At 37.7% G+C, this 23,445-nt stretch overlaps 1 protein-coding gene across 3 annotated transcripts in view; it reads left to right on the plus strand.

Moving 5' to 3' along the window:
* Nucleotides 1-23,042, plus strand: part of NAA15 (N-alpha-acetyltransferase 15, NatA auxiliary subunit) — a 77,518-nt gene extending 54,476 nt beyond the window's left edge. For 2 of the 3 annotated variants that reach the window (XM_060013014.1, XM_060013017.1), the window contains 6 exons: nt 3,583-3,776; nt 8,468-8,576; nt 10,040-10,138; nt 15,498-15,644; nt 16,721-16,818; nt 18,180-23,042. In XM_060013014.1, the coding sequence (XP_059868997.1) occupies nt 3,583-3,776; nt 8,468-8,576; nt 10,040-10,138; nt 15,498-15,644; nt 16,721-16,818; nt 18,180-18,380 (848 nt within the window). In that variant the 3' untranslated portion in view covers nt 18,381-23,042. The remainder of the gene's footprint in view (nt 1-3,582; nt 3,777-8,467; nt 8,577-10,039; nt 10,139-15,497; nt 15,645-16,720; nt 16,819-18,179) is intronic. The other variant, XM_060013016.1, reaches the window with a different exon arrangement.
* The last annotated feature ends 403 nt before the right edge of the window (nt 23,043-23,445 follow it).

The raw sequence follows: 23,445 nt of genomic DNA on the forward strand, positions 1-23,445 counted from the left end.
GTACATGAAGTCTTATTGGGACCTAGCCAAGCCCATTCATTTACATACTATCTGTTGCTCTTTTTGTGCTATGACAGCTGAGTTTAGTTGCAACAGAGACCTGTGGCTTGCAAAGCGAAAAATATTTAGTATCTCGCCTGTTGAAGAAAAAGTTTGCTGACCCCTGGTGTAGCATAGTGGAAAGAGAGAGTTTAGACTGGAGGCAAAGTGAAGTGGATTTACATCCTTGCTCTGTCTTTTACTATCACTCTGAGTCATTATTTTTCTTCTGAAAGCTCAGTTTTCTGATACATAAAATAATATTATGAGGTTGTTGAGATTGTTAAATAAAATAATGTGTGTATTGTGTCTAGTCTTGCAGTAAGGATGCAAGTGGTAGCAATTATTTCACAAATCATTAAAAGGCCAGAATTTATGTGGCCACTCACGCAGTCTTGTGTTTCTAGGATGTAATTTTTAGTTCTTGTTTGAAATTTTCTTTTCTAGTAGTAAGGAATTCTTTACCAGGAAAAAGAGAAACAGGTATAAATTTGTTTTTATCTATTGCTGCATAATAAATTACCCCCAAATTTACCATCTTGAACCAACCATTTCCATAGGTCAGGAATTCAGAAGCATCTAGGTGGTTCAGGCTCAGGGTCTCTTAGGAAGTTGTAGTTAAGATATTGGCTAGAGCTGTAGTCATCTGAAGGTTTGGCTGGGGCTGGAGGATCCATTTCCCAGATGGCTTACTCGCATGGCTCTTGGCAGGAGGCCTTAATTTCTTAGTCTCTCCAGAGGGTGTCTTGAGTTCCTCAAGACATGGTAGCTGGCCACGCTAGAGAGCAAGGAGGAAGCCATAACACCTTTAATGTTCTCTTCTCTTGACATAACACCCTGCCACTTCCTTTACATTTTAATTTGTTGAGTGGGTCACCAGGTACAACCTATACTTGAGTGGGAAGGAGAAATCAAAGAATTTGTGGACGTATTTTTAACTGCCATGTTCTGCATTCTGAACACAAATTACTTACATTCTTAATGCAAAATATACTTGCCCCTCTCAAGGCCTCTGTAAGTCTCATCCCATTACAGCATTAGTTCAAAGTCCAGATCGTTATCTTGTGAATGAGGTGCAGATGTTGATGAGGTTTTTTGAATATGGTTCTTTAGTGTAGCTCTTCAAGTAGAGTTCTTGATATGAAATCCTGTGAATTAGAGTTCTTGATAAGAAATCCTGTGAACCAGTATAAAGTGGTGAGAGAGAGGCTAGGCGCCCACTGTAGACACAAAGGGGTGGTGAGGGGGGAACGGGAGGCACATTGGAGTTACTGGTTCATGTCAATTCTCAAGTCCAGTTGGGTCCAGGTTAGCAGTTCTTTGATGAGGACTCGAGACCTAGGAATAATTCTTTATGGATCTTGGCTCTGCCCTCTGGGTTCCTGGTTCTACCTTCTGAATCCTTCTTTTTTCTTGAAAGTTAGCGTTTGTCTGCAGCTAAGTAGTTTCTTAATCCGCTTCCAAAATTTGGGGGTGGGGTGTCTGAAGACCTCTTTTCATTTTATGCTATGTTCCTTTCAGTCCAAGTTTCCGTGTTTCTACCGTTATAATTCTCTTTTAAACTTCATGAATCTTGTGTGAATCTCATTGAAATCCACATGCACAAGTATCTTTGTCTACTTTGAGATCTTGCTGAGAGGACAAAACTTCTAAGTTTCTTAAAAGGTCTGCTGTGTGATTGAGAGGATCTGTGGATCACACCCTTAAAATTTTTAAGAGAACCTTTGTTTGACTAGTAACTGAGACACCATTTTTCTGAATTCTGAGTCTTAACAAAAGATTTTAAAGCCAAATTCTCTGCTCTCCCTTCTGACATGTTTTCCTGGCAGTGCCCTGTGTTTGATCTTTGCTCAGCAGTCATTTCTGGAGAGGTTGAGAATTTTCAAAAACCTCAAGTCCCTGCTCCTTCCTTTAGTTTCTTTCTCTTGCATTTTTGCTAGAAGCAGCAAGAAGAATCAGGTACCATCTTCAAACCTCTTCTCCCCCCCACCCCCCCCATGTTTTGGGGCCTAGAAATCCACCTAACGGGATCATCCGGTTCACTTGATGCATTTTATAAGTGTTGCTAAGCTGTCTGCCTCTATGTGATTATAAGTGTTCCTCACTTCACTTTAGCCCTCACTTGCATCCTCTTCAAAATCTAGATATCTATTAATAGTCTAAGGCTCTTAAGCTTACATTAATTCTCTTTTCCAAGTCTTCTCACCTTTGGCCACTCTCTGGTCCCAGAGCCACTCCCCACATTTTAGGGTTTTATTGCAGCAGCATCGCACTTCCAGGGACCAAAATATGTTGGTTGTCTATCGCTACATAACAAATTGCTTAGCAGATTTAAACAACAAACATTTATTTCCCAGAGGTACTGGGGGCCAGGAATTCAAAAGTCACTTAGCTGTATGATTGGAAAGACTTATGGTCTCTCAGGAGGTTGAAGTCGAGATGTCAGCCAAGGCACCTGAAGGATTGGAGAATCTGCTTCCAAGATGGCATGGCCAGAGGACTGTTCTTGGCCACACGGGTCTTTACATAAGGTGGTTTGGGTTTCTTCACACCATGACAGCTGGCTTCCTCTGAGTGAACCAAGGGAAAGCAAGGAGGAATCCACAGTGCTTTTATGTCCTAATCTTGGATGTCATACACTTTCATTTCTAGTACATTCTATTAGTGAGAAGTGAGTCACTAAGTATAGCCCACATTTAAGGGAAAGGGAAATAGACTCCACTTTTTGAAGGGAAGCATTTGGGGGCATATTTAAAAATCACCACAGTGGTGGTATATTTTAGAATGAATTTTTTCATTTCTCATTATTAACAAGTATTTTCCAACTAAATACTGATTGTACACGTAGCTTTCAGATTTATTGCTTTAAGTCTAAACAGTACAGATTTTCCACTTTATTATGGCATGTTTATCAGTGATTTCCAGTCTTTCTTTGAAACATTCTATAGTTGTACCTCAAGGGATATTGTTAATTTTTAATGTCAAATTTTAAATTTACTGTGTAGTTATTCATTATTCCTTCAACAAATATTTGAGTGTTTCCTCTGTTTTGGTATGCTGCTAGGCCCTGTCAATACAAAGATTATGAGTAAAACAAGGTCTCTTCCACCAAGGAACTGACGGTCTAAAAGAGAAATAGATGTATAAACAAAGTATTATGACAAGCAGAATATGTGAGGCACAGTGGCAGCACTGTTTGACAGGATTAGAGAAGGCATAACTAAGAAGGCCTGGGACCGTGCCATAGAGTTATGAACCAGCTTGTCACATTCCTGGAATTGCAGGTGGTTTACTGTCGCTAGAGGAGCTCGCGTGCTTTTGGGTTTTGCTATGGTTGCCACAGTAGGGTGGGTCTCGCAAGTTTTTTGAGGAGGTTAGTGTTCTTTAGCAAATGTGGCACTATTAAAGGGTACACATAGGCATATGAACATGTGTAACATGAAAGATTTTTAGTGGGAGTTTATATGGGAATATTACATAGTAATTGATCATTTCTAATCTGATTAACACGTTGGTAATTTTATTAACACTTGCTGCTTACAGCAAACATGTCTGACAAAGAGCTAAAGAAGCTACGTAATAAGCAAAGAAGAGCTCAAAAGAAAGCCCAGATAGAGGAAGAGAAAAAAAATGCAGAAAAAGAAAAGCAGCAGAGAAATCAGAAAAAGAAGAAGGACGATGATGATGAGGAAATTGGAGGTCCAAAAGAAGAACTTATTCCCGAGAAGCTGGCCAAGGTACTTAAGAATAGTGTTTGGCACAATTGAGTGAATTTCATGACCACCTATTGTCATTTTATGTGGTCTTATTCAGCCAATTTGATTATAGATTTTAGAGTAAAAAAATCACTTTAATTTTTAGCTTGCTTTCCATTCCTTCCTTCCTTCCTTCCTTCCTTCCTTCCTTCTTTCCTTCCTTCTTTCCTTCCTTCCTTCCTTCCTTCCTTCCTTCCTTTTCTTCTCTCTCTCTTTTGTTCTGATTGTATCTCACATTTAGAACTTGAAGTAATGGTTCTGACCCAGAGTAATCCAGTATATGGTATATTGGAGAGTTTTGGCTTTTGAGTCATTCTGATCTGGGGCCACATATTAGCTCTTACACTTCGTTGTGTATCTTGGACATTTTGTCTAACCTCTCTGATGGTTTTCTCAAATATAAAATGGGACTCGGAAAAATCCCTACTAGGCAGAAATGTTAGGACTAGAGAAAATATATGTGTAAAGAATGTAGTGTCTGTTGTAAGTGGTAACATTGAACTTTTTATATCTAGCCTAAATTGAGGTTTTTAAAAAGTGAATTCTGTATGTCTCTCTCTCACTCATGTTGTCAGTTTACACTATTTCTTTATTGTATTTACTATTTGTACCTAATATCTTAAAAGTCCTCAAATATTTTCCCCAAGCCAAAATCTTATCTGCCATTTTTAAACTATTAAGCTGAAACCAAGGCATTCGTTGTCCTGTGAATCATTTTCATCAGTAACATACATACGCACTTTTCTTCTGGCCCTCGACACCCTCCTACTCCACGTGCAGATAATTGCATGATTTACTACCTTAAAGCAATAACATAAGCATATTGCCCTAGAGTTCAGTTTAGCCTTACTAGTAACTAAAAATTCAAAGTCATTGATTGCTTTATAACTAAGGAAAATTATAATACCTAATGAATAGAGTTGGAAAATATTTTTAGAATTATATCAGAGCAGATGGACAGTAATACCTCATGGCAATATTACTGTTAAGAACCATAGATAAAGTAGCTTGGATTTCACAAAGCTGTATGTACAAATAATTGTGTGCTTTCTAAGAACAAAGATACTGCCTTTTTATTGTTGTTGGGAGCTTACTGGAAGAATATACAGGGACGTGAAGAGCACCGAAAATTGACCTTTTAGGCCCCATGGAAAACTACAGAGTTACTCGGGGATAATACCAGCTTTAGGGGCTTTTCATCTTTATGCCTCAGCATTTTTTCTTGCTACCACTTTTACCACCATCACTGACTGCCTGCCACTGTCATTCTTTCCACTTGCTTTCTCTGTGTCCCACAATTTTATTTAATGACTTTTTTTCTTGTAGCTCTTTATGTCTCGCATTATAGTTCTTAAAGAGGGGATCTGTTTGGATTTAGTAAGTGTCCAATAAGGAGTACCCCACAGAGCAGAATTCTTGTACCAGGTCTCCTTATACACTATTCCATTTTCTTTGTGTTTCACCTATAATGGCTGCTTTGGGGCCAGATGTCAAGTTGTAGTCTAAACATTTGTAGCTAGAGGGTTGTAGTCTCACAACCAAATAATGCCTACATAAAGTGCTTCTGACTGCTTTATTTGAAAGGAGCCTAGTGGAAGGCACCCACCTTCATGGACTGCTCTTCAGTATATGCCGTTCTTACCTGTTAGGCGCATAACACCTTTCTCTTCCAAGGATGACTGCCTCCAAGATGCCCCTGTCGGATAGCATCCACAGTCACCCATATTGCAGTGCGGTGGCAAGGCCAGATTACACCAAGCCCTCATAATCGGGAGGGACGCTGTAGGCTATTTAAAAAACTGCCTGCCAATTCTGGGTCTATAATCTGTAGTTGCCTTTTTTGGGGAGGGGGGTTATATTTCATCATTCTTCCAGGTAGTAAATGATAAATTCAGTTCACCAGTTCAGGATAATTTAAATAAAATAAAAGCATTGTTAAATTGCAGTTATTCCAGTGAAGAAGGAGAGAAGGAAAATAGGAAGAGGTTTAGTTAGTGAGTTTAATATTGAATTAACTGAGTATACATCTGAAAGCTTGGTGGAATCTGTATTGCTTGTTTAGCCAGGGTATCATGAGCAGTAGGTGGTAGTTGGTATTCATGAGTTTTCTCCTGTACTGTGCGTCCTATGCCCCTCCGTGCCTTTGGCCGGCATTCCTCTCAACTGGATTGTTTTTCCTTCTATGCACACACACGTGCCTTATAAGGCTAATAAGTCTTTAGCACTCTGTCTGTATGGTGTTTATTTTTAAACTTCAGTTTTAAGCTAGCATACGGTGTTAGACTTTGTGTCGCTGTGCTGCGAGTATAGGGAGATACACTCCTATACAACATATTTTAACACTCGGATTAGAGTTCAGGCCAGTTTATAAATTTTAAAATTTCACGTTAAAAAAATGCCCTTGCAAATGTCTTAAATGGCCCATCAACACAGTGCAGTCCCTTTCTGTATCTATTTAACTTAGGTAAATTCAAATCTTGACGGGATGTAACTTTTTTTCGAGACAGAGACAGAAAAGAGTATGCATGATGCTGGCAATTCCATCCAATACTTCTCTCAGTGGACATAGGACCCCACCTGAGTTTGAGGTGGGGGAGGTATGACTGCCGTCTCAGTTCTTGTGCTTCTCAGAGTGTGACTATCTTGCTACAATGATTGGTACTTAAATGTGTGGTTTTCATACATATAATGCAAACTAGTGATATTATATATTCATACCTATATCTATGTGTCTGTCTCAACAACTTCAGGGATTTTCAAGGGTGGTTTTGACTTTTTTTTTTTTTTTTTTTTTTGCGGTACGCGGGCCTCTCACTGTTGTGGGCTCTCCCGTTGCGGAGCACAGGCTCCAGACGCGCAGGCTCAGCGGCCGTGGCTCACGGGCGCAGCCGCTCCGCGGCATGTGGGATCTTCCCGGACCGGGGCACAAACCCTCGTCCCCTGCATCGGCAGGCGGACTCTCAACCACTGCGCCACCAGGGAAGCCCTGACTTCTTTTTTTAATCTTAAAGCACTGATTGTAGAGCGTCATCCCTATTTCATATGCTTTTGTTTATACCACCCGCTACTGCACTGTATATATGTAAATGTAGGAATGCAGTTAGCTTTATTTTGGTTATGCACCTATATTTATTGTTTAGATTTAGCTTGACAAAATCTTCCCTGTGCGAGGCACACAGGAGCATGTGGGGGCAAGAGACCCACATCTCCTTTGAGGGCGTATGTTTTCATTTCTGAGAACTGCAGACAGAATACATTCCTCTCTTTTTCCTTTCCAAATCAGACACTTGGTTTCAGTCAGTGTAATGCTTGTCAAATGCTTGATTCCACTTCCCAATATCCTTTTTTGTTTCTATTTTATAATAATAACAGCTATATCTCCCTGGAGTAAATTATCGGGGTCAATACAGTGACCCTCATTTCCATCTGTACCTCTTGAGGAATGAAAAGCTTGATGTACCTGGGTGGCAGTTTCAGTTTCCAGCTCTCTACCTTTCCCTGGTAACTATTTCTCCCCTGTATACCACACATTCTAACTCAGTAGAGCATAGAGTCATGGGAATAGGAAGCCGAATATTTACAAATGTGAGAAAGGCATACTTATGAGGGCCCTTGTTTTCTCCTCTGTCTCTTGATATCTACAGCTATTAGAGTGATGCTGTCATATATTGATTTCTGGCAGATATCCTTAAGAATAACGGCTAGTGCTTTACATACTAGTACAAGGTAAATCCTATAGACACCGTTTATGGCTTGACTTGGTTTTGTTTGTTTGTTTGTTTTGTTTTGTTTTGAATGCTATTAAATAATTTCCTTGGCCAGAAAATGTATTGGTGAAATCACAATTTACTGTACTGGCAGAAGCATGTTGGACAGATATGGCATATCCGAATTCCATTGAGGGTAAATTGTTATTGCCTCTGTGATGAGAGAAGGTGAATATAGGACCCAGATGTTCAGTGCCCTTCTGATAAATACAGTGTTGTTACCTACCTCCACCCCAGTCTACAGAGAATAGTCTTGTCTCCGTACTCAGTCTGGGAGTAGAGTAGCACAATTACCTAGTAAGCATTATACTTGCCCGGTAATATCACAGATATGTAATTAGTACATTTATATAATTAATGAAGGGTGGTAGAGACAGAGTTCTAGAAATATAAATCTTTTCCAATGACATCTCACCAATAGTATGGCATTTGAATAAATGTAGATTTCTATAGAATTTATAGTGGAACAAAGCAACACAGAGTGGATACTGTACTATTTTTTGATAGCTTGATTATACTCAGCATTCACTCATTCTTCAATGTTCTCTACAGTTTTTAAGCCCTTTTCATCCTATTTCACTTCCCTTCTCTGTCTTTTTTTTTTCCCTTGGCTATCTTACCTGTTTCTCATACTGTCTTTCTTTTCCTGGTTTTGGTTCTATTTAATCTTCTTCTTTACTTGTTGGATAGTTTCTATCCAGAGATAATGTATAATCTCAACAGTTAAAAACCAGTGAGGGGTTCAAAATCCTCTTCCTTTAGATTATGGGTGGGTGAAATATGACACTGTATTTCTGGGTGACTGGTAAGTGATTTTTAGCAAAAAAGTGTTTTTGATAGAAAGAGTAAATTCACATCCCCCCAAAATCTTGCTTCCATTTGTATAATATCTTTTATTTTTGTTAGGTTGAAACTCCATTGGAAGAAGCTATTAAATTTTTAACTCCGTTGAAGAACTTGGTGAAGAACAAGATAGAAACTCATCTTTTTGCCTTTGAGATTTACTTTAGGAAAGGTAGGCAATTAGGGTACAGTGGCCCTGATAAGATCGATCACGGAATTTCTTAGCTACAGTCACCCAGTTCTGATAGCCTCACCACTGTAGGGTGTTTTGGCAAATGCCAGTGTGACTTCCTCACAGAAATGCCTCCTGTTTACAACATGCTGTGGAGAAGTTTGATGATGTGATTATATCTTCTAGGACATTAGCATCAAAAATAGATGTACAATATATAACCAGGATTAAGGTGAAATATAGGCATTATCGTGTTCATATGTGGATAAAATTTAGTAAATACATAATACACATAGATCTTAGAATAGTGTCTGATACACAGTAAGCATTAAATAAATGTCAGCTATTAGCCATTGTTATAAATAGAAGATGTGATGTTTGAGGTGTATCTTGAAGAATGTACCATACTTCTAAAAGAAAAGATGCACAGAAGGGAAGAGTATCCATGAAGAAAACACAAGTGTGTGTAAGTAATGTTGAGGTTATCTGTATTGCCTGAGCTACATAAAGGATAAATGGAGGGTCTTGGTTACCAGATTTAGAATTCTTATAGGCTATACGTAGTAGATACTAAGAAGATTTTACAGTATTGAATTAATGTAATCCAAGTGGTTCATTGAAAAAAAGTTTATCACTGAGGTGACACATATTGAAGGAAAGAGAAACTGGTTAGTAACATCTGATAAAAAGTTACTGCTCCAAACAGTGTAACTGTCCTGCTAAACAAGATAGAATAAAATGGTACCTCTATAGAGTACCCATGCTGGGACTTCCCTGGTGGTCTAGTGGGTAAGGCTCCATGCTCCCAGTGCAGGGGGCCTGGGTTCCATCCCTGGTCAGGGAACTAGATCCCACATGCATGCCACAACTAAGAAGTCCGCATGCTGCAATGAAGGTCCGGTGTGCTGTAACTAAGACCCAGTGCAGCCAAAATAAATAAATATTTTAAAATAAATAAAATAAATTTAAAAAATCATGTTTATCAAATGCCAGGAAGAGGTTGCTATATAGAGAAGCCAGGGATTGACAGGGGAGGAACAGTCAGGTAGAAGGGAAACCATTTCATGTGTCACAAAACACAAGAAAGGCATAAACAATATTAGTTTCAAGCGTAAACAATGAAGTTTTCCAAGTAATGGGAAAAATTAGTTTATTTGACTACAAAAAAGAGGTTAGGGAATGAAATGGCTTCAAAATTTTCTTGTTTATATGGCATTAGTTCAAGTAATGTTGAATGCTATCTAAATTTTTTATACTTAATAAAACCTTTTTTTCTTAAAGAATGTTGTGTGGAAAATATTAGCTAATGTTGCTAATCTGAGGAAATCATTTGCTTTAGTCATATGTTGCAGTTCAGATGTGATTGACTCTAAATGAGTTTTTCTATTTGTAAGAAATTAGTCCTCCAAAGGAGGACATCTCTTTTTATCAAATGATCAAAATATATCTTTTTCTTTTTATAGAAAAGTTTCTTTTGATGCTACAATCAGTAAAGAGGGCATTTGCTATTGATTCTAGTCATCCCTGGCTTCATGAATGTATGATTCGACTCTTTAGTACTGGTATGTTTTTGTTTTCCATTACTTAAGTATTTGACTGCAGTAGTTGATAGTGACTGTATAAGTGATTTGTACAAGTTTATCATAAACTCAATCATTTTAAGGCTGCTGTGTATTAAATTAGCTGAGGGGGAAAAAAAAGTGTTCTTTGTGGTAAAGGTCTTTATTTTCAGGCTAGAAATGTTACCTGATTTTGACATAGAATCATTCAGTCCAAATATTTGAGAATCACCTTTATTTCTGTTTCTAAAGTTAATAAGTTGAATTTTTGAATCATATTTCATTATGTAAAACTTCTTAGTAAATTGTTCTAAAATTAAAGTAGCTCTTTGAAATTGATCAGTTATCTCATTTATCTCTGTCTTTAGCACAGTTATTTGAGTCATAAAATCTTTGTCACTAAATACAGGTTAAAAAGAACTTTAAAACAGTTGTTGCACTTTTCAAATGTTTAGACAGTAAGATCCGTACGTTATAGTTTTAATGCTAAGTAAAGCTACAGAATTTTAGAGGACGAAAGGTGGAATTTTATGCTAATTATCTCTCCTTTTATAGTTGAGAAACCTGGGACCCTAAAAGACTAAATTACTTATTCAAGATAACATCAATAATTAGTAATGAAGCAGGGATGAGAGCCCAAGTCTTCATATTGTTCTTTCTACTACAAGAGCTTTAAGTTTAGAATAAAGTACTCCTGTAGTCAAGTAGTGTTGTTTTTGTTTTTCTTTTTAAGTGACTGGATAAGGAGAAATTGAATCTTTAATATAACAGTCTGCAGAATTTGGAAATACTATTAAATTAGCTATCTCATTACTGAGTACTTAGCCCCATGTGAACCCATACATCATATAAAAATAATGAGATTAAACCAAGCATCCCAGTCATTCTTTTGAAAAATGCTAAATTGTCCCAATTAAGAACATAGTTTTGACTTCTAAGAAAAAGTAAAGCCTTGTTTAAATCATATTTATGCTTGTCAAAAAAATGATTCCTGTTATAGAAACTGAATCATAGAAAAATTTTCCCCAATTTTTAAAAATTCTGAAGTAATAAATAATGTAACCACATTATAGAAAATAGAAGAAATAATTGCTGTATTTAGAGAAAATAAGGGAGTTTCCTTTTAGTCTCTTTTTTTTGTATTAAAAATAACTTTTAAGGCTAGAAACAAGTCTTAATTCATTCTCAGTTAAAATGGAGTGCGTTTAAACTATTTTCAATATATACATACTTTGTTTTTATATAGTCAGTTCTTTCCTGAAAGGTAATAAAATAATACATGTAAATTTTATGGAGTTAGAGACTTTCCTTTGAAATACAAATTAAAAGTGGCATATTTAGATGTATTTGCTTGTAATGAGTGTGTGGATTGATGAACATAATGACCATTTTCTTGCAACAGTTGTTTCAGAAAATTAAAATGCTTATGGACTTCAGAGGAAGAAGGCAGAATGGTCCTGGCATTCAAAGTTAGAATGACTGAGCGGAGTTGATGTTAGCTGTGCCCATTGCTCCAGGCGTTCAGCCGACATCACTGTCAGGAAGAGATTTACAAAGTCATCCTTATTTTCACTAGATTTAGGCATCTTCGTTACTATAACCCACAGAGTTCCTTTAACTACTATATTTGGTTCTTGAGAAAAAGATTTGATTTTTTTTTTTTTTTTTTTTTGCGGTACGCGGGCCTCTCACTGTTGTGGCCTCTCCCGCTGCGGAGCACAGGCTCCGGACGCGCAGGCCCAGTGGCCATGGCTCACGGGCCCAGCCGCTCCGCGGCATGTGGGATCTTCCCGGACCGGGGCACGAACCCGTGTCCCCTGCATCGGCAGGCGGACTCTCAACCACTGCGCCACCAGGGAAGCCCAAAGATTTGATTTTGAAGTAACTTTTCAGGAACACATTTGTCATGTTAAGTTATATTGTAGTAACTTCTTTACAAAGAAATCCTCATAAGTGACACCTTTCCAGAAAGTATGGAGGTAAAAACAGTGCCTCCACACTTGTTTTATCAGTTGTAGAGACTTCTCTAAGTGAATGTTCATTTTAGCATGGTTACGGGCACCTTCCAAATCTCCAGAACGTTGTTGTACTACCAACGTAAATAACACCTGCTACACGGAGTCACTTACTATATAGGGTATTCCTTCCCCCGTTTTTAATTAGGAGGATGATATTACCACTTTGAAGTTTTTCACTTTTTTTTTTAAGTTGTAGAATTTAAATCAATTTTAATTATATTTCTGGTCAGTTCTAAGTAAAAGATAGGAGCTTAGGTATTCAGTTGTTTTAATATTGCCTTATATGTTTAAATTCCCTTAAATGCTTTTAAAATTAGTATTATTTGATCACTTTGATCTACCGTGAATCTTACATCATTTTCCTCTCTCATTTGTACAAACTCATTTCTTCCTTTTCCCTGCAGATTATTTTTTTTCCATACTTATGTATTCCCCCCACCCAAAAAAAACCCCACCTTGCTTAATTAATGCTCTCATTTATTTATTTTGTCATTTTGAGTAGTGAGTCACTTGTGCTATAACCTAGTAGTGAGTAGTCATTATCTCACACAAAATATGAACATACTCTATGCAATTAGCAAAAAATGCTGGCTAGCCTGGGAACCCAGGGAAACTCCTTTTGCTAAGAATCAACCCCTTCCTCAGTGTGACTTTTAACTACTGGTGATTACTAGGTTTATTTAATCTGCTGATAAGCTAATAGCATGAACCAAACATGATTTTAATTTTAGGATATCTGAGGACTCAAATCATACGCCTCTTAGCAAAGGTTTTATTCCCCTACCCGCAGTTATTACTTTTTCTTGATTCAGTCACAGGACTTATTATTGTATCATGGAAGATAATTAGGTAGTCTGAGATTTTTTACTTTCTTGAGACCTCAGTATTTTTTGGTTAGTTTTTATCAATTTCGAAGGATTTTTAGATTGACTCCCCGCCCTTCATTAGTCTTCAGCCATAAAAGCTTATGTAATAAATCTTCGGCATTTGAGGCTGCCCCTTTTCTTAAAGGTACAGGTGGAACTTCCTTATATAGAATTCCATAGGACATTCTAAATTTTACTACAGGGACTTCTGGTGGCCCAGTGGTTAAGACGCTGAGCTCCCAGTGCAGGGGGCCCGGGTTCGGTCCCTGGTCAGGGAACTAGATCCTGCATGCTGCGACTAAAAGATCCCACACGCGGCAACAAAAAGATTCCGCATGCTGCAACCTAAGACCCAGCGCAGCCAGCTAGCTAGCTAGCTAGCTAAATAAATAAATAAATAAATAAATTCATTCCTCACCTCATTGGTGTATAATGTTAAAAAAAAATTTTTTTTGCTACAGTAGAATTGATTGATTGGTTGGTTGGTTGATTGATTGTAATGAATATCTTTCTGGAAATTACAGTTCCAATCTACATGATTTAGGGGAGAAAATTGAGTTGGCCAGAAACAATTTGTGAACTAGTAAGGAAATGTTTTTGGAAACATTCCTTTTGTCTGTTAAACAAAGAATTGCTTTATTAATACAAACTATTAATACCCCCCAAAAAGGAAACAGCTATTAGTCGATGTTGGGAGTTATTAAATATTTCCTCTTTGATACATCCCAAGAGATACATATTTATGTATTTTTTTAAATTGTATGAGTTGTTTTTTGTTTTTTAAAGCAGTTTTGATTTTTCTGGGGAGATGTTTAATCTGAAGAAAACAGGTTAATGAAAGTAATGAAAAACATGAAAAGTGTAGTTTCCAACTATACTGTAAACTATACAATTACTTTCCTATCTGCATATAAAGTATCCTGAAAGCATTTCAAGCAAACCAATAAGGCCCATGGAAATAACATATTTTATAGATGACCCCTGTTTGTTGACATAATGTTCACTGTAATTGGCTATAACCTATTTTAACAATTTTTCTGCTGGTTCTCTCTGTACTCCTGTGCCAGTTCCTCTCCGAAAGACGGATATTGATAAATTGCCAAATCCAAGTTGCAAATACAGCCATAATGGAGGTTAAGCTAAATTATTTAATTAGTAGCTCATTTATTTGAACTACGCAGTTCTGTACAATGATAGAAGAAATGCTGTTCAACCAACAACAGGCATATATCAATCCATCATTCAGCTACTAATTATGTGTAGAATATTTCACTTGGATGTTTGCTATTCAAGAGTTCGGTGTTCTTTAAACTTAGGGTAATGATCCATTAGTGAGACCATGAAAGAAGTTTAGTGGGTCATTTTCAGCATTTGAAAACCTAAAATAGAAATAGAGTGGAAGATCCAAGCATGTGTTGCACAAATTAAGGGTCAGTGTTCTGTGAAACTTTCATTTCCCATAATAAGGTATGTATATAGGATACATGTTCATCAGAGTACAGATACTTAGTTGTAGTCAGAGTTTGAAAGCCACCAACAGTAGTTCCTAATCGTAAGGGAAAATCTATTTATCTTTTCTTCAATCTATGACAAAAATAGTACCTTGGAATGGAATACCTATTACATCATTAGCTATTTTGTTCGTAGCTTTTCCTTACTGTGATCCTTCTAGGTTAGATATCACCTCATTTCACAGATCAAGAAAGAGGTTCAGAGAGGTTATGATTTGTCCAAGCCTAGATTCATACCCAGGTCTGTCTGGCTCAAAGCTCCAGACTGTCTCTCTATACCAAAATAATAATGAAACAAAACTAAACTAGGATTCAACCCAGGGAGGTTGGGGGCCAGTTTTTCCATCTCTGAATGCCAAAGCCTGGGAATATGATGAATACGGTGTATTCATTACAGGAAAATACTTTGGTGGTCCTTCGGAATTTATTACACAGTGATAGCTCAATTCACGTAATCACTGAAAATAAAGGTCAATGACCACTTCTTTTAATTGGTAAATTTGTAATGGCTTACCTGGGTATAGAAGAAGATGGAGAGGGTGAGGAAGATTCTGTTGTCTTCTGCACTGTGTGTTTGCTGTGACACCACCTGCCAGGTAGGTGCCATCGAGCCCCTATTTTATAAACTCCCTTTAAAGCTGAGGGGGCAGCTGCTAGGGGCTTAGAAGGCTGTGGTGCTTCGTCTTTCAGCATCTATATTGTTTTCAGTACAGCATTCTTCTCTGGAAACGAATCATCTGTCAATGAAATGTCTTTGGTAGCCTTTAGAAAATCATTAGACTATTCTGCTGATACACATTCTTTAAATTTATATAGGTTTAGCTCTTTAAATGTTGACTTATCAGTAGGTTTATCTAGTCTTTGTACTTAATTGCTTTGTTTCATTGGCCTCATCAGGTAGATAATTTTTTAATTCCTACAAACTTTATCAGTATCTGCTAATAGAGTTTGTTTTAAATTTGTTCAGCAGTGTGTGAAAGTAAAGATTTACCTGATACAGTTAGAACAGTATTAAAACAAGAAATGAATCGTCTTTTTGGAGCAACGAATCCAAAGAATTTTAACGAAACTTTTCTGAAAAGGAATTCTGATTCATTGCCACACAGATTATCAGGTAATCACTTTATTTTGTCCTTATCTTAGACTCTAAAACAACTTCAGTTTTTATTATGATGGATCAAGGACAAGGTTACACATTTTTTTGCAGGGAAGAGGCAAATGCGTACATGTCACATTTTATTCCCATGAAAACAGGCAGCTTAAATATGCCTCATAAATTTTTAAATTTCTTAGATAAAATTTTTACTATGAATCAAGGCCAGTAGTTTCTCCTGGTTCTGCATCGGCATTACAGAGAAGCAAGTATAAACTGAATTTAGCTATCCGTTCCATACAGCGAGGGAGGATCTTTCTGGTTATTTTCTTTCCGTCATCAACATGCCCTTAAAATTCACTTGGATACAACCCATCGCCTTTCATTTCTGATGCTTTATAAGATATCAGACTTGACAGTGCTACGCTCCTGCAACCATCTCACGGGCAAGGGTCGTTGGGCAAGGGTCTGTGCTAATGAGCCAAAGTCTGGCCTTGATGGGACTGATGGGTAGTGCTTTAGTGGTGTGCTTTTAAATACCTGGCTAAGAAGCCCGGCAGCTTTGTATATGCCTTTGTGGAATTCTGAATTCAGTTTTTTTGGCTCGTGCCATCAAGGTCGGGTATCTCCCACGCCCCTACCCCTCAAACACACACACACGCGCACACACGCACGCACGCGCACACACAACCCCAAATTATGCTCATTTTAGAAAGAAGAAAACTATCCATGGTCCCACCACACAAAGACAACTATTATTAGAATATTTGTATTTCTTCATAGTCTCTCTTACCTTAATCTTTCTCCTAGTTTGGGCACTTAGACTGTTTCTGGTCTACTGTCTCAGGATTGTTTTTAATAACAATATTTCAAGTGGTTATTTCCATTTTTCTAATAAAGTGCCACACTCTGTGTGCACTGCACGGCATGTGGGATCTTAGTTCCCCAACCAGGGATTGAACCCGCGCCCGCTGCAGTGGAAGTGCAGAATCTGAACTCCAGGACCCCTACCTTGCATTTTATAGTTGAACGGATAGAAGATAAAATGCTGGTTTCATCTTGAAATAAAACAAGTTTCCTTTTTCCTTCTCATTTAGCTGCCAAAATGGTATATTATTTAGATCCATCTAGTCAGAAGCGAGCTATAGAGTTGGCAACAACACTTGATGAATCCCTCACTAACAGAAACCTCCAGGTAAAGACTTTTTCATAATCTCTCTGTAAGAGTACCAGACTACTTTTTGTTTCTCCTTTCACCAAGAGAATAATTTTCACCAAATAGTTTTTTTGTTATTTATGCACACTGTTCTCCAAACTATTATGAATCCATCTCAGAAACTGAGCTTCTCTTAAATTTATTTAAAATTGTACATCTGTGCACACACATACAGCAGGCTACTTGGCATACAGTAACTAGTTTCACATCTAGTTGAATAATAAGAATAATCATTTTGAATAATATTTTTAAGAAATTTGTTTTGGTTAAGTTTTACACACTAATTTAGTTAATTAATTTTGGATCTCAGTTCGTATCTATACATTTCTGAGCAAGCAGTGGTTTTAGTGACGATTCTGATGTATTTAAGATGTATTTACCAGGAATTAAATTAAAATGCTCATTTTACAGCTTGCAGTATACGTGTAATTGAGTAGAGTAAAAGATAATATGGGTGTGTTGCAAAATACAGATTCTACTTTGGGCCGAAAACAAAGAACAGCTACTTTGTGATAATTGGCCAGATAAAAAAGCACTTGCTGAAAGACAGTTTAATATATTCCTTTAATAGCAAATGACGTAAATATGTTTAAGAAAGAAAGTTTTTACTTCTCACATGCCAATTAACGTGTCATTTAGATTAGAACCTTTCTAGGCTGTCAGAGTTTGTGGGGTACTATATATATCCAGAAACTGTAGTATTTTCCAAGTGAAAAGGTAAAGGAAGAAAACATGAGAAATGCAAGTCAACATGAATCATTTAAAAATATAAGCAGACCTACGTAAGGGTTTGGTTGAAAGAATTATCAGTTTTCATGAACAAATTTTTCTTGCATACATACCCTTTGTGTTTCTGAGACTCTCTTCCCTGCTTCGTCATTGGACATACCTTACGGTTCTCTTTAATTTGAATACAGGGTTGAAAAACAATGTTTGATTTTGCCAGCTGGCTCTAAGCCTCTGAAAAGTTTAAAGTAATTGCTAGTGGCATGTAAATGTCAACATTTATACACAGAGCCAGGTAGGCTGAGGCAAGGTTGCCAGCGCTTACTTGCTGAGAGTGAGTGTCTTTAGATGTAGCACCCCACTCACCTTGCTTGTCCCACCTTAGTCCTGGCCCTGTTTAAACAGCCATCCTTTCGTATAAACCCTGCAGTTCTGAAGAAACTAATTCTAATGGAAGGCAGAGCGGGAGTAAATGCTTTTGTGTATCTTAAATATGTACATTCGCCTCTTATTTTGGAAATCTTTTGGTAATGAAATGTCTCATAAGTTCACAGTAAAATCTCTCTTTTTTTTTTTTTTGACGAGTTATAACATGACCTTTTTTCTTTCTTTAGACATGTATGGAGGTATTAGAAGCCTTGTGTGCTGGTAGCCTAGGAGACTGTAAAGAAGCTGCTGAAGTTTACAGAGCAAATTGTCATAAGCTTTTCCCTTACGCTTTGGCTTTCATGCCTCCTGGATATGAAGAGGATATGAAGATCACAGTTAATGGAGATAGTTCTGCAGAAACTGAAGAACTGGCCAATGAAATTTGAACATCATTAAACAAGCAAATGGAATGACTTTGGACCATATCTAGTGTATAATATTTTTGTCACGCACCTGCTGCATTGCTCTAACTTACACACAATGAGAAGAGTAAATGTTCTTGCCTTCAAATAGTGTTTTACGTTTTTTATCCTGCTGAAAAGTATATATAAAATATCTAACATATTACAGGATATAGGTTCAGTTTCTTAAAAAATTAAAAGCTGCTAAAATTGAGGGGTTAAAAAAAAGATACCTTATCCTATTCCTACCTACCCACCCATGTTTTTAAACTAATTTATATAAAATCTGGAGGCTGTTACAGCTAACAAAGCAGGTGTGTGGCAGAAATATTACTTTAAATCTGTCTTGTGAGATTTTACTATATCTCAGACAGCAGAAATGCTGTTGTAGCACTGGATTCTTTCACTGAGCACAAAGAGGTGTTGGGGCTTTAGCATCTGACTGATTTTGTTACAAGGTTGATTCTGACCATAGGAAGTATGCAGTGTGAATCGCCATTTACAGAGAAGCCTGCAACAGATGCTTGATGTTGTAGAAGCTGGGACATAGAGTTACCAAGCAGGATTATAAGAAACCTAGAGGGTGTTCAATACACTTGTTGTGTTTCCAAAATTCACTGTACATGATCAGTTTGGTGTTCTTGTACCACAGTTTTTAACTGGAGGAACCAGTTGGAACAATCTCAATTCTAACTAAAACTTGAAGAACTAAAATAACAATGCAAACCTTTCAGCATTGTTTTGGCCAAACTTGTTAAAACTGTAATGCAAGAACCAAATGCACTGTGATGTGGCACCAACTAATTAGCAAGCATGAACTTTTTCACCCAGGAGTGAAAAAAGAAAACCTACCATGGCTCGGAGTTAAAGAGCAGAACTCCTGACTACCATTCTATGACCGATCAAGAGACTACCAGTTAAAAACCTCAGCAGGCCTTGTTCACGATATGCAGAAAAAAAAGTGCTGCAGTTTAGATACCTCTGGAATTTTTCCACAGTGTCACAGGTTTGTAATACTTGAAGCCCTACATTTCTAAGAATATATTTCTTGCTCAGTTGTTTCAGGCAAGCCCAAGACTTTGTAATTTTTAAAGGGCCCAAGATTTTTTTTTTTCAATAACAGACCAGCTTCTTTTTCCTGCAGTTACAGATGTAATTTCCTTTTTGTTGTCAAACATAAGGTACCAAATATGATGCAATAAATTGTTTTGAAAAACAGTTGTGTGAATATTTCAACTAATATGTGTTGGGCTTCTGTGAAAATACACAGGTGGAAACAGAGGTGCAAGCCTGAGGCAGTGTAATGTGCTGTAAGGCTAGTGCAGAGGGGAGCTTTTTAGATCGGGCTTAGTGTTGGTGTCAAAAAATTACATAATGCAAGTGTAGTGGTGTTCCTGCATTAAGATATCATTGAGGGCCAGGATGGCAGCAGGTACTATGAATGTAATGAGTAATTTGAAAGGAAAACTGAGAACTGCTATTTTGATTGAGAAAATGAGCCTTAAAATGTTAACCCTACACACTGAGAACTACGGCCAGAGGCTTAACACGCTCGTTGTATCTGCAGGATCTCAGCAAATAAGGAGATTAAGTAAAATGAATCGATTGTATATATAACTGACCTTTTGTGGTACTTTTTAGTTTATAGAAAGTATATTCTAAAGGGAATTTTCAGGAGACCTGATCCTTTTACTGATTGAACAGGTGTGCTAAACTCAACGTTTCATAGTACGTGACCTGCATTCCACATCCCGGCCTAACGATTTAGTGATGTAAAGACAAGTACAGACTGAACTCCAGTGCTTTGTTATGCTTTATTAACTGGCCCTGTCTCAGGAACATCTTAACAGATGGCAAAACAAAACAAAACCTTTTCCAGCTTCTCCTGTGAGTGGCAACTGAAGTTCTTGGTGGTGGTGGAGGGAGAACACTGGTGTTCCCTCTACCACCAGCGAGGTCATGGGAGGAGGCACCAGCCACGTGATAGGGGATGTATGTGTGACTTATGTTTAAACGCTACTGTATATGGAAATGAAATTCATATATTTGTCCTGACAATGTTCAAATGATGTAGATTGTCTTAGAATGAATATTCATAAGTACTAAGAACTCCTGATGCAGATGCCACCCACGAGGAGCTAAATTCCTAACCTGTATATTGTATTCCAACCCAATTTTACTGGAACTATTAAATAAATATTTTATTTTCTTTCAGGTTTACTTGATAGTGGATACATTGTCTGGTGTCAGAGGACATTGACAAGGGTTCATTTTATGTCCAGACATCACCCCTAAAACATTGTACTGTACTATCTTGCTCTGGGTAGTATCAACTGGATCATCTCACATTTGCCTCATTCACTCTATTCCAAATGATACTGTGGGGAAAACAGGGTTAGAAAAAAAAAAAGTGGGAAGAAAATGCAGTGATGTTGTAATCTAAACAAGTGCCTTATGTCTATTGCTAAGAACTGGTGTTATCAACCCTTTTGAGAAGAAAGGGTCCCTTGACCTGTATTAACATAGGAGAAGTAAAGTTCTTTTTGTTTTTCTTTATATTTACTACTCTTGTCATTTCTCATTTAAAAACTAAAATCTGACTAGGCTAGTTTTTCTCAGCTTTAATTAGATAGTTGAGTCATAACATTTTCAACATTTTTCTGTATCTATTTATTATGCACAAGAATAAAGTGATCTAATAGCATGACTAAAAGTAGTCCCGACATTAGTGAATAGCTTTTCTGTGGGTTTCATCAAGCCCTTTTTTTTCACAGTGTTGTTTGTACTCCGTGGTATATTGCTGTTAGGGGTGTGGAACGAAAGCTGTGATTGTAAGAAGAGGCCAGAAAAGTGTGGTCTGGATTCAGGTAGGTTGTGATAAATTCAGGGAAGTCTGTCTTCTACACCATTTCTAGGAATATTTCAGTTGCCACATGTAGCATCTGTTTGGGAAAAGTTTAAAAGTGAAGTGTTGGATTTTCTTACCAGATACGTCTATACTTGTCTTAGTAACTACCAGCCTTAAATTTTGACGTTACTCTTAACTAAGAGGATTCAAAGGAAGACGGATCCTTCAGATGGAAAGTGGTCTTCCTCTTCTAGCTCGTGCTCCACCTCTTGCGGTTACAGGCAAGGTTTCCTGGTACCATTCTGCTGTCATCTGAACTTTGCTGGGTCCACTGCCAAACCTACATTAAAAACAGTCCCATGAAGTGGCGGGGCTGAAACCTTAAGTTTTGTTCCAATTTTGATGGTTGGAAACCTCACAACTTGTGGCAGTAAAGCATTTTTGGAAAAGGTTATTACTCTCTGTCGAGCTGCGCTTGCGGCTTTCAGTGTGCATCCTGTGAGGCGGATGTTGGTAGCGTGCAGGACGCTCTGCAGAAGAGTGCTGTCACTCCGATAACCAGAGGATTACCTGTTGCGTACTCTAGGTTACCCACGCGTACTCTAGGTTACCCACGCGGCCTGTTTGGCACGGCTGCCTCCATCAGGACACGCCCCTCTTAGGGTGACGTAAAAATGGGCAGAAGGGAAGGGAGGCTGTGTGTTGTAGGAGGGAGGGTCTAAGGGTTCCAGCCTCTTGGTCTATCCAGTTGGCCCCTGAAGCGATGCCATCCTGGGATTATAGCCAGAAGAAAGAAAAATTGGTACTATTTAAATTAGAATTTACTGAACTGTCAACTCTAGATAAACTTGGAATTTTAATCCTCAGTGCTCCTTGTAGGGTTCTGTGCGCCAAAAGCAGAATACGGATTTTGTTTCAAGGCTCCTTGTAGCAAAAGTAAAGTTGACACTTGGCAATCTAACAAGACTGTAATTTAGTTCTTACATTTTTATATGCATTTTTTGGTGTCTATTTTGAGGGTCTGTATTATTTCATGCAAGTGGTACCGTTCTTCCTAACTGAAAAAAAAATTGATGGTGATGAAAACATGATGGGAAATTTCCTATCTGTGATATAAAGATGTCTGCTGTCGCTAAATCTTCATCTGGGCCTCAATAAGTATAAATTTTAGAAACAACATAGGAGGGAAGAGATTTTTGGAATATATTCTGGATCCCATGGCTTGCTTTCAGCTAATAATTAAATTTGCCTTCTCTATTTAGTTGCCTGTGCATTGTCTAACAACCAGAAAGCCTGTCTCCATACCATTCTATGGCAATCTTTCCAACCTACCATAGCTTCCTAGTACTGAGCTTTGATAAACCTGCCACTTGTTTGCTTTGATCCGCAAGTTTATCAAATCCATTGTCTAGTGCCTGATGCCTTACCACCACTGGTCTAGATACTGGATTTTCTAAAGTGTTCTAAAACTCTGGTGTTTCTTAACTAATAGTGAATAACTAAGCTAACCACTTATCTGTCGAACTATTTGACTTCGAGTAGTCTTACTGTTGGCTGATACATTCCATATCTCATAGCATTGTTCATTGACCTGCTAGGATGCTTTAATTTTAGAGAAATATCTAATTGCAATGTGAAGTTAAATGATTAATGCTTCGGTTCAGACTCATGAAAATCCATTTCTAATGTGATGTATGAAATCTTAAAGGATTTACACTGGGTAATTTTAGTATAAAGGTACAGTGATTAGGACAGTACATAGTAGATATTCAAATCCTTGTTAAATTTGCTGTGAATATTAATATTGCCCTATAGATTGTAGAAAATAGCAATAAAGTACTATTAACTTTCAGGTCACCTGCAAAGGCTCATAGATTTTTTATCTATTGGTGTAGAGTATTCCCATTTATCTTCCCCTTGTCCCTCTCTGTTGGTCTTCAGGAATTTCCTCAAAATACCACAGATCCGTTATTTATGTTGAATGAATGTCTCGCATCTAATTTTTGGTTTTTTCCTATAGTTTGTCAGAGGAACAGTTGTGACTGGCCTTGTAGGAAGCAGGTGACCGGAGCGCCATCCTCTGCTTTCGCAGCTGCCTGTTCATTGTGGCCTGAGTGGCCAGTGAATCTACTCATCCTTCATGTCTTTAGCAACCAGCCACCCAGGTAACAGTCATGTCCAGTGGAATTAAGTTAACTGCGA

Source organism: Delphinus delphis, chromosome 5, assembly GCF_949987515.2.
Source record: "Delphinus delphis chromosome 5, mDelDel1.2, whole genome shotgun sequence".
Taxonomy (NCBI): domain Eukaryota; kingdom Metazoa; phylum Chordata; class Mammalia; order Artiodactyla; family Delphinidae; genus Delphinus; species Delphinus delphis.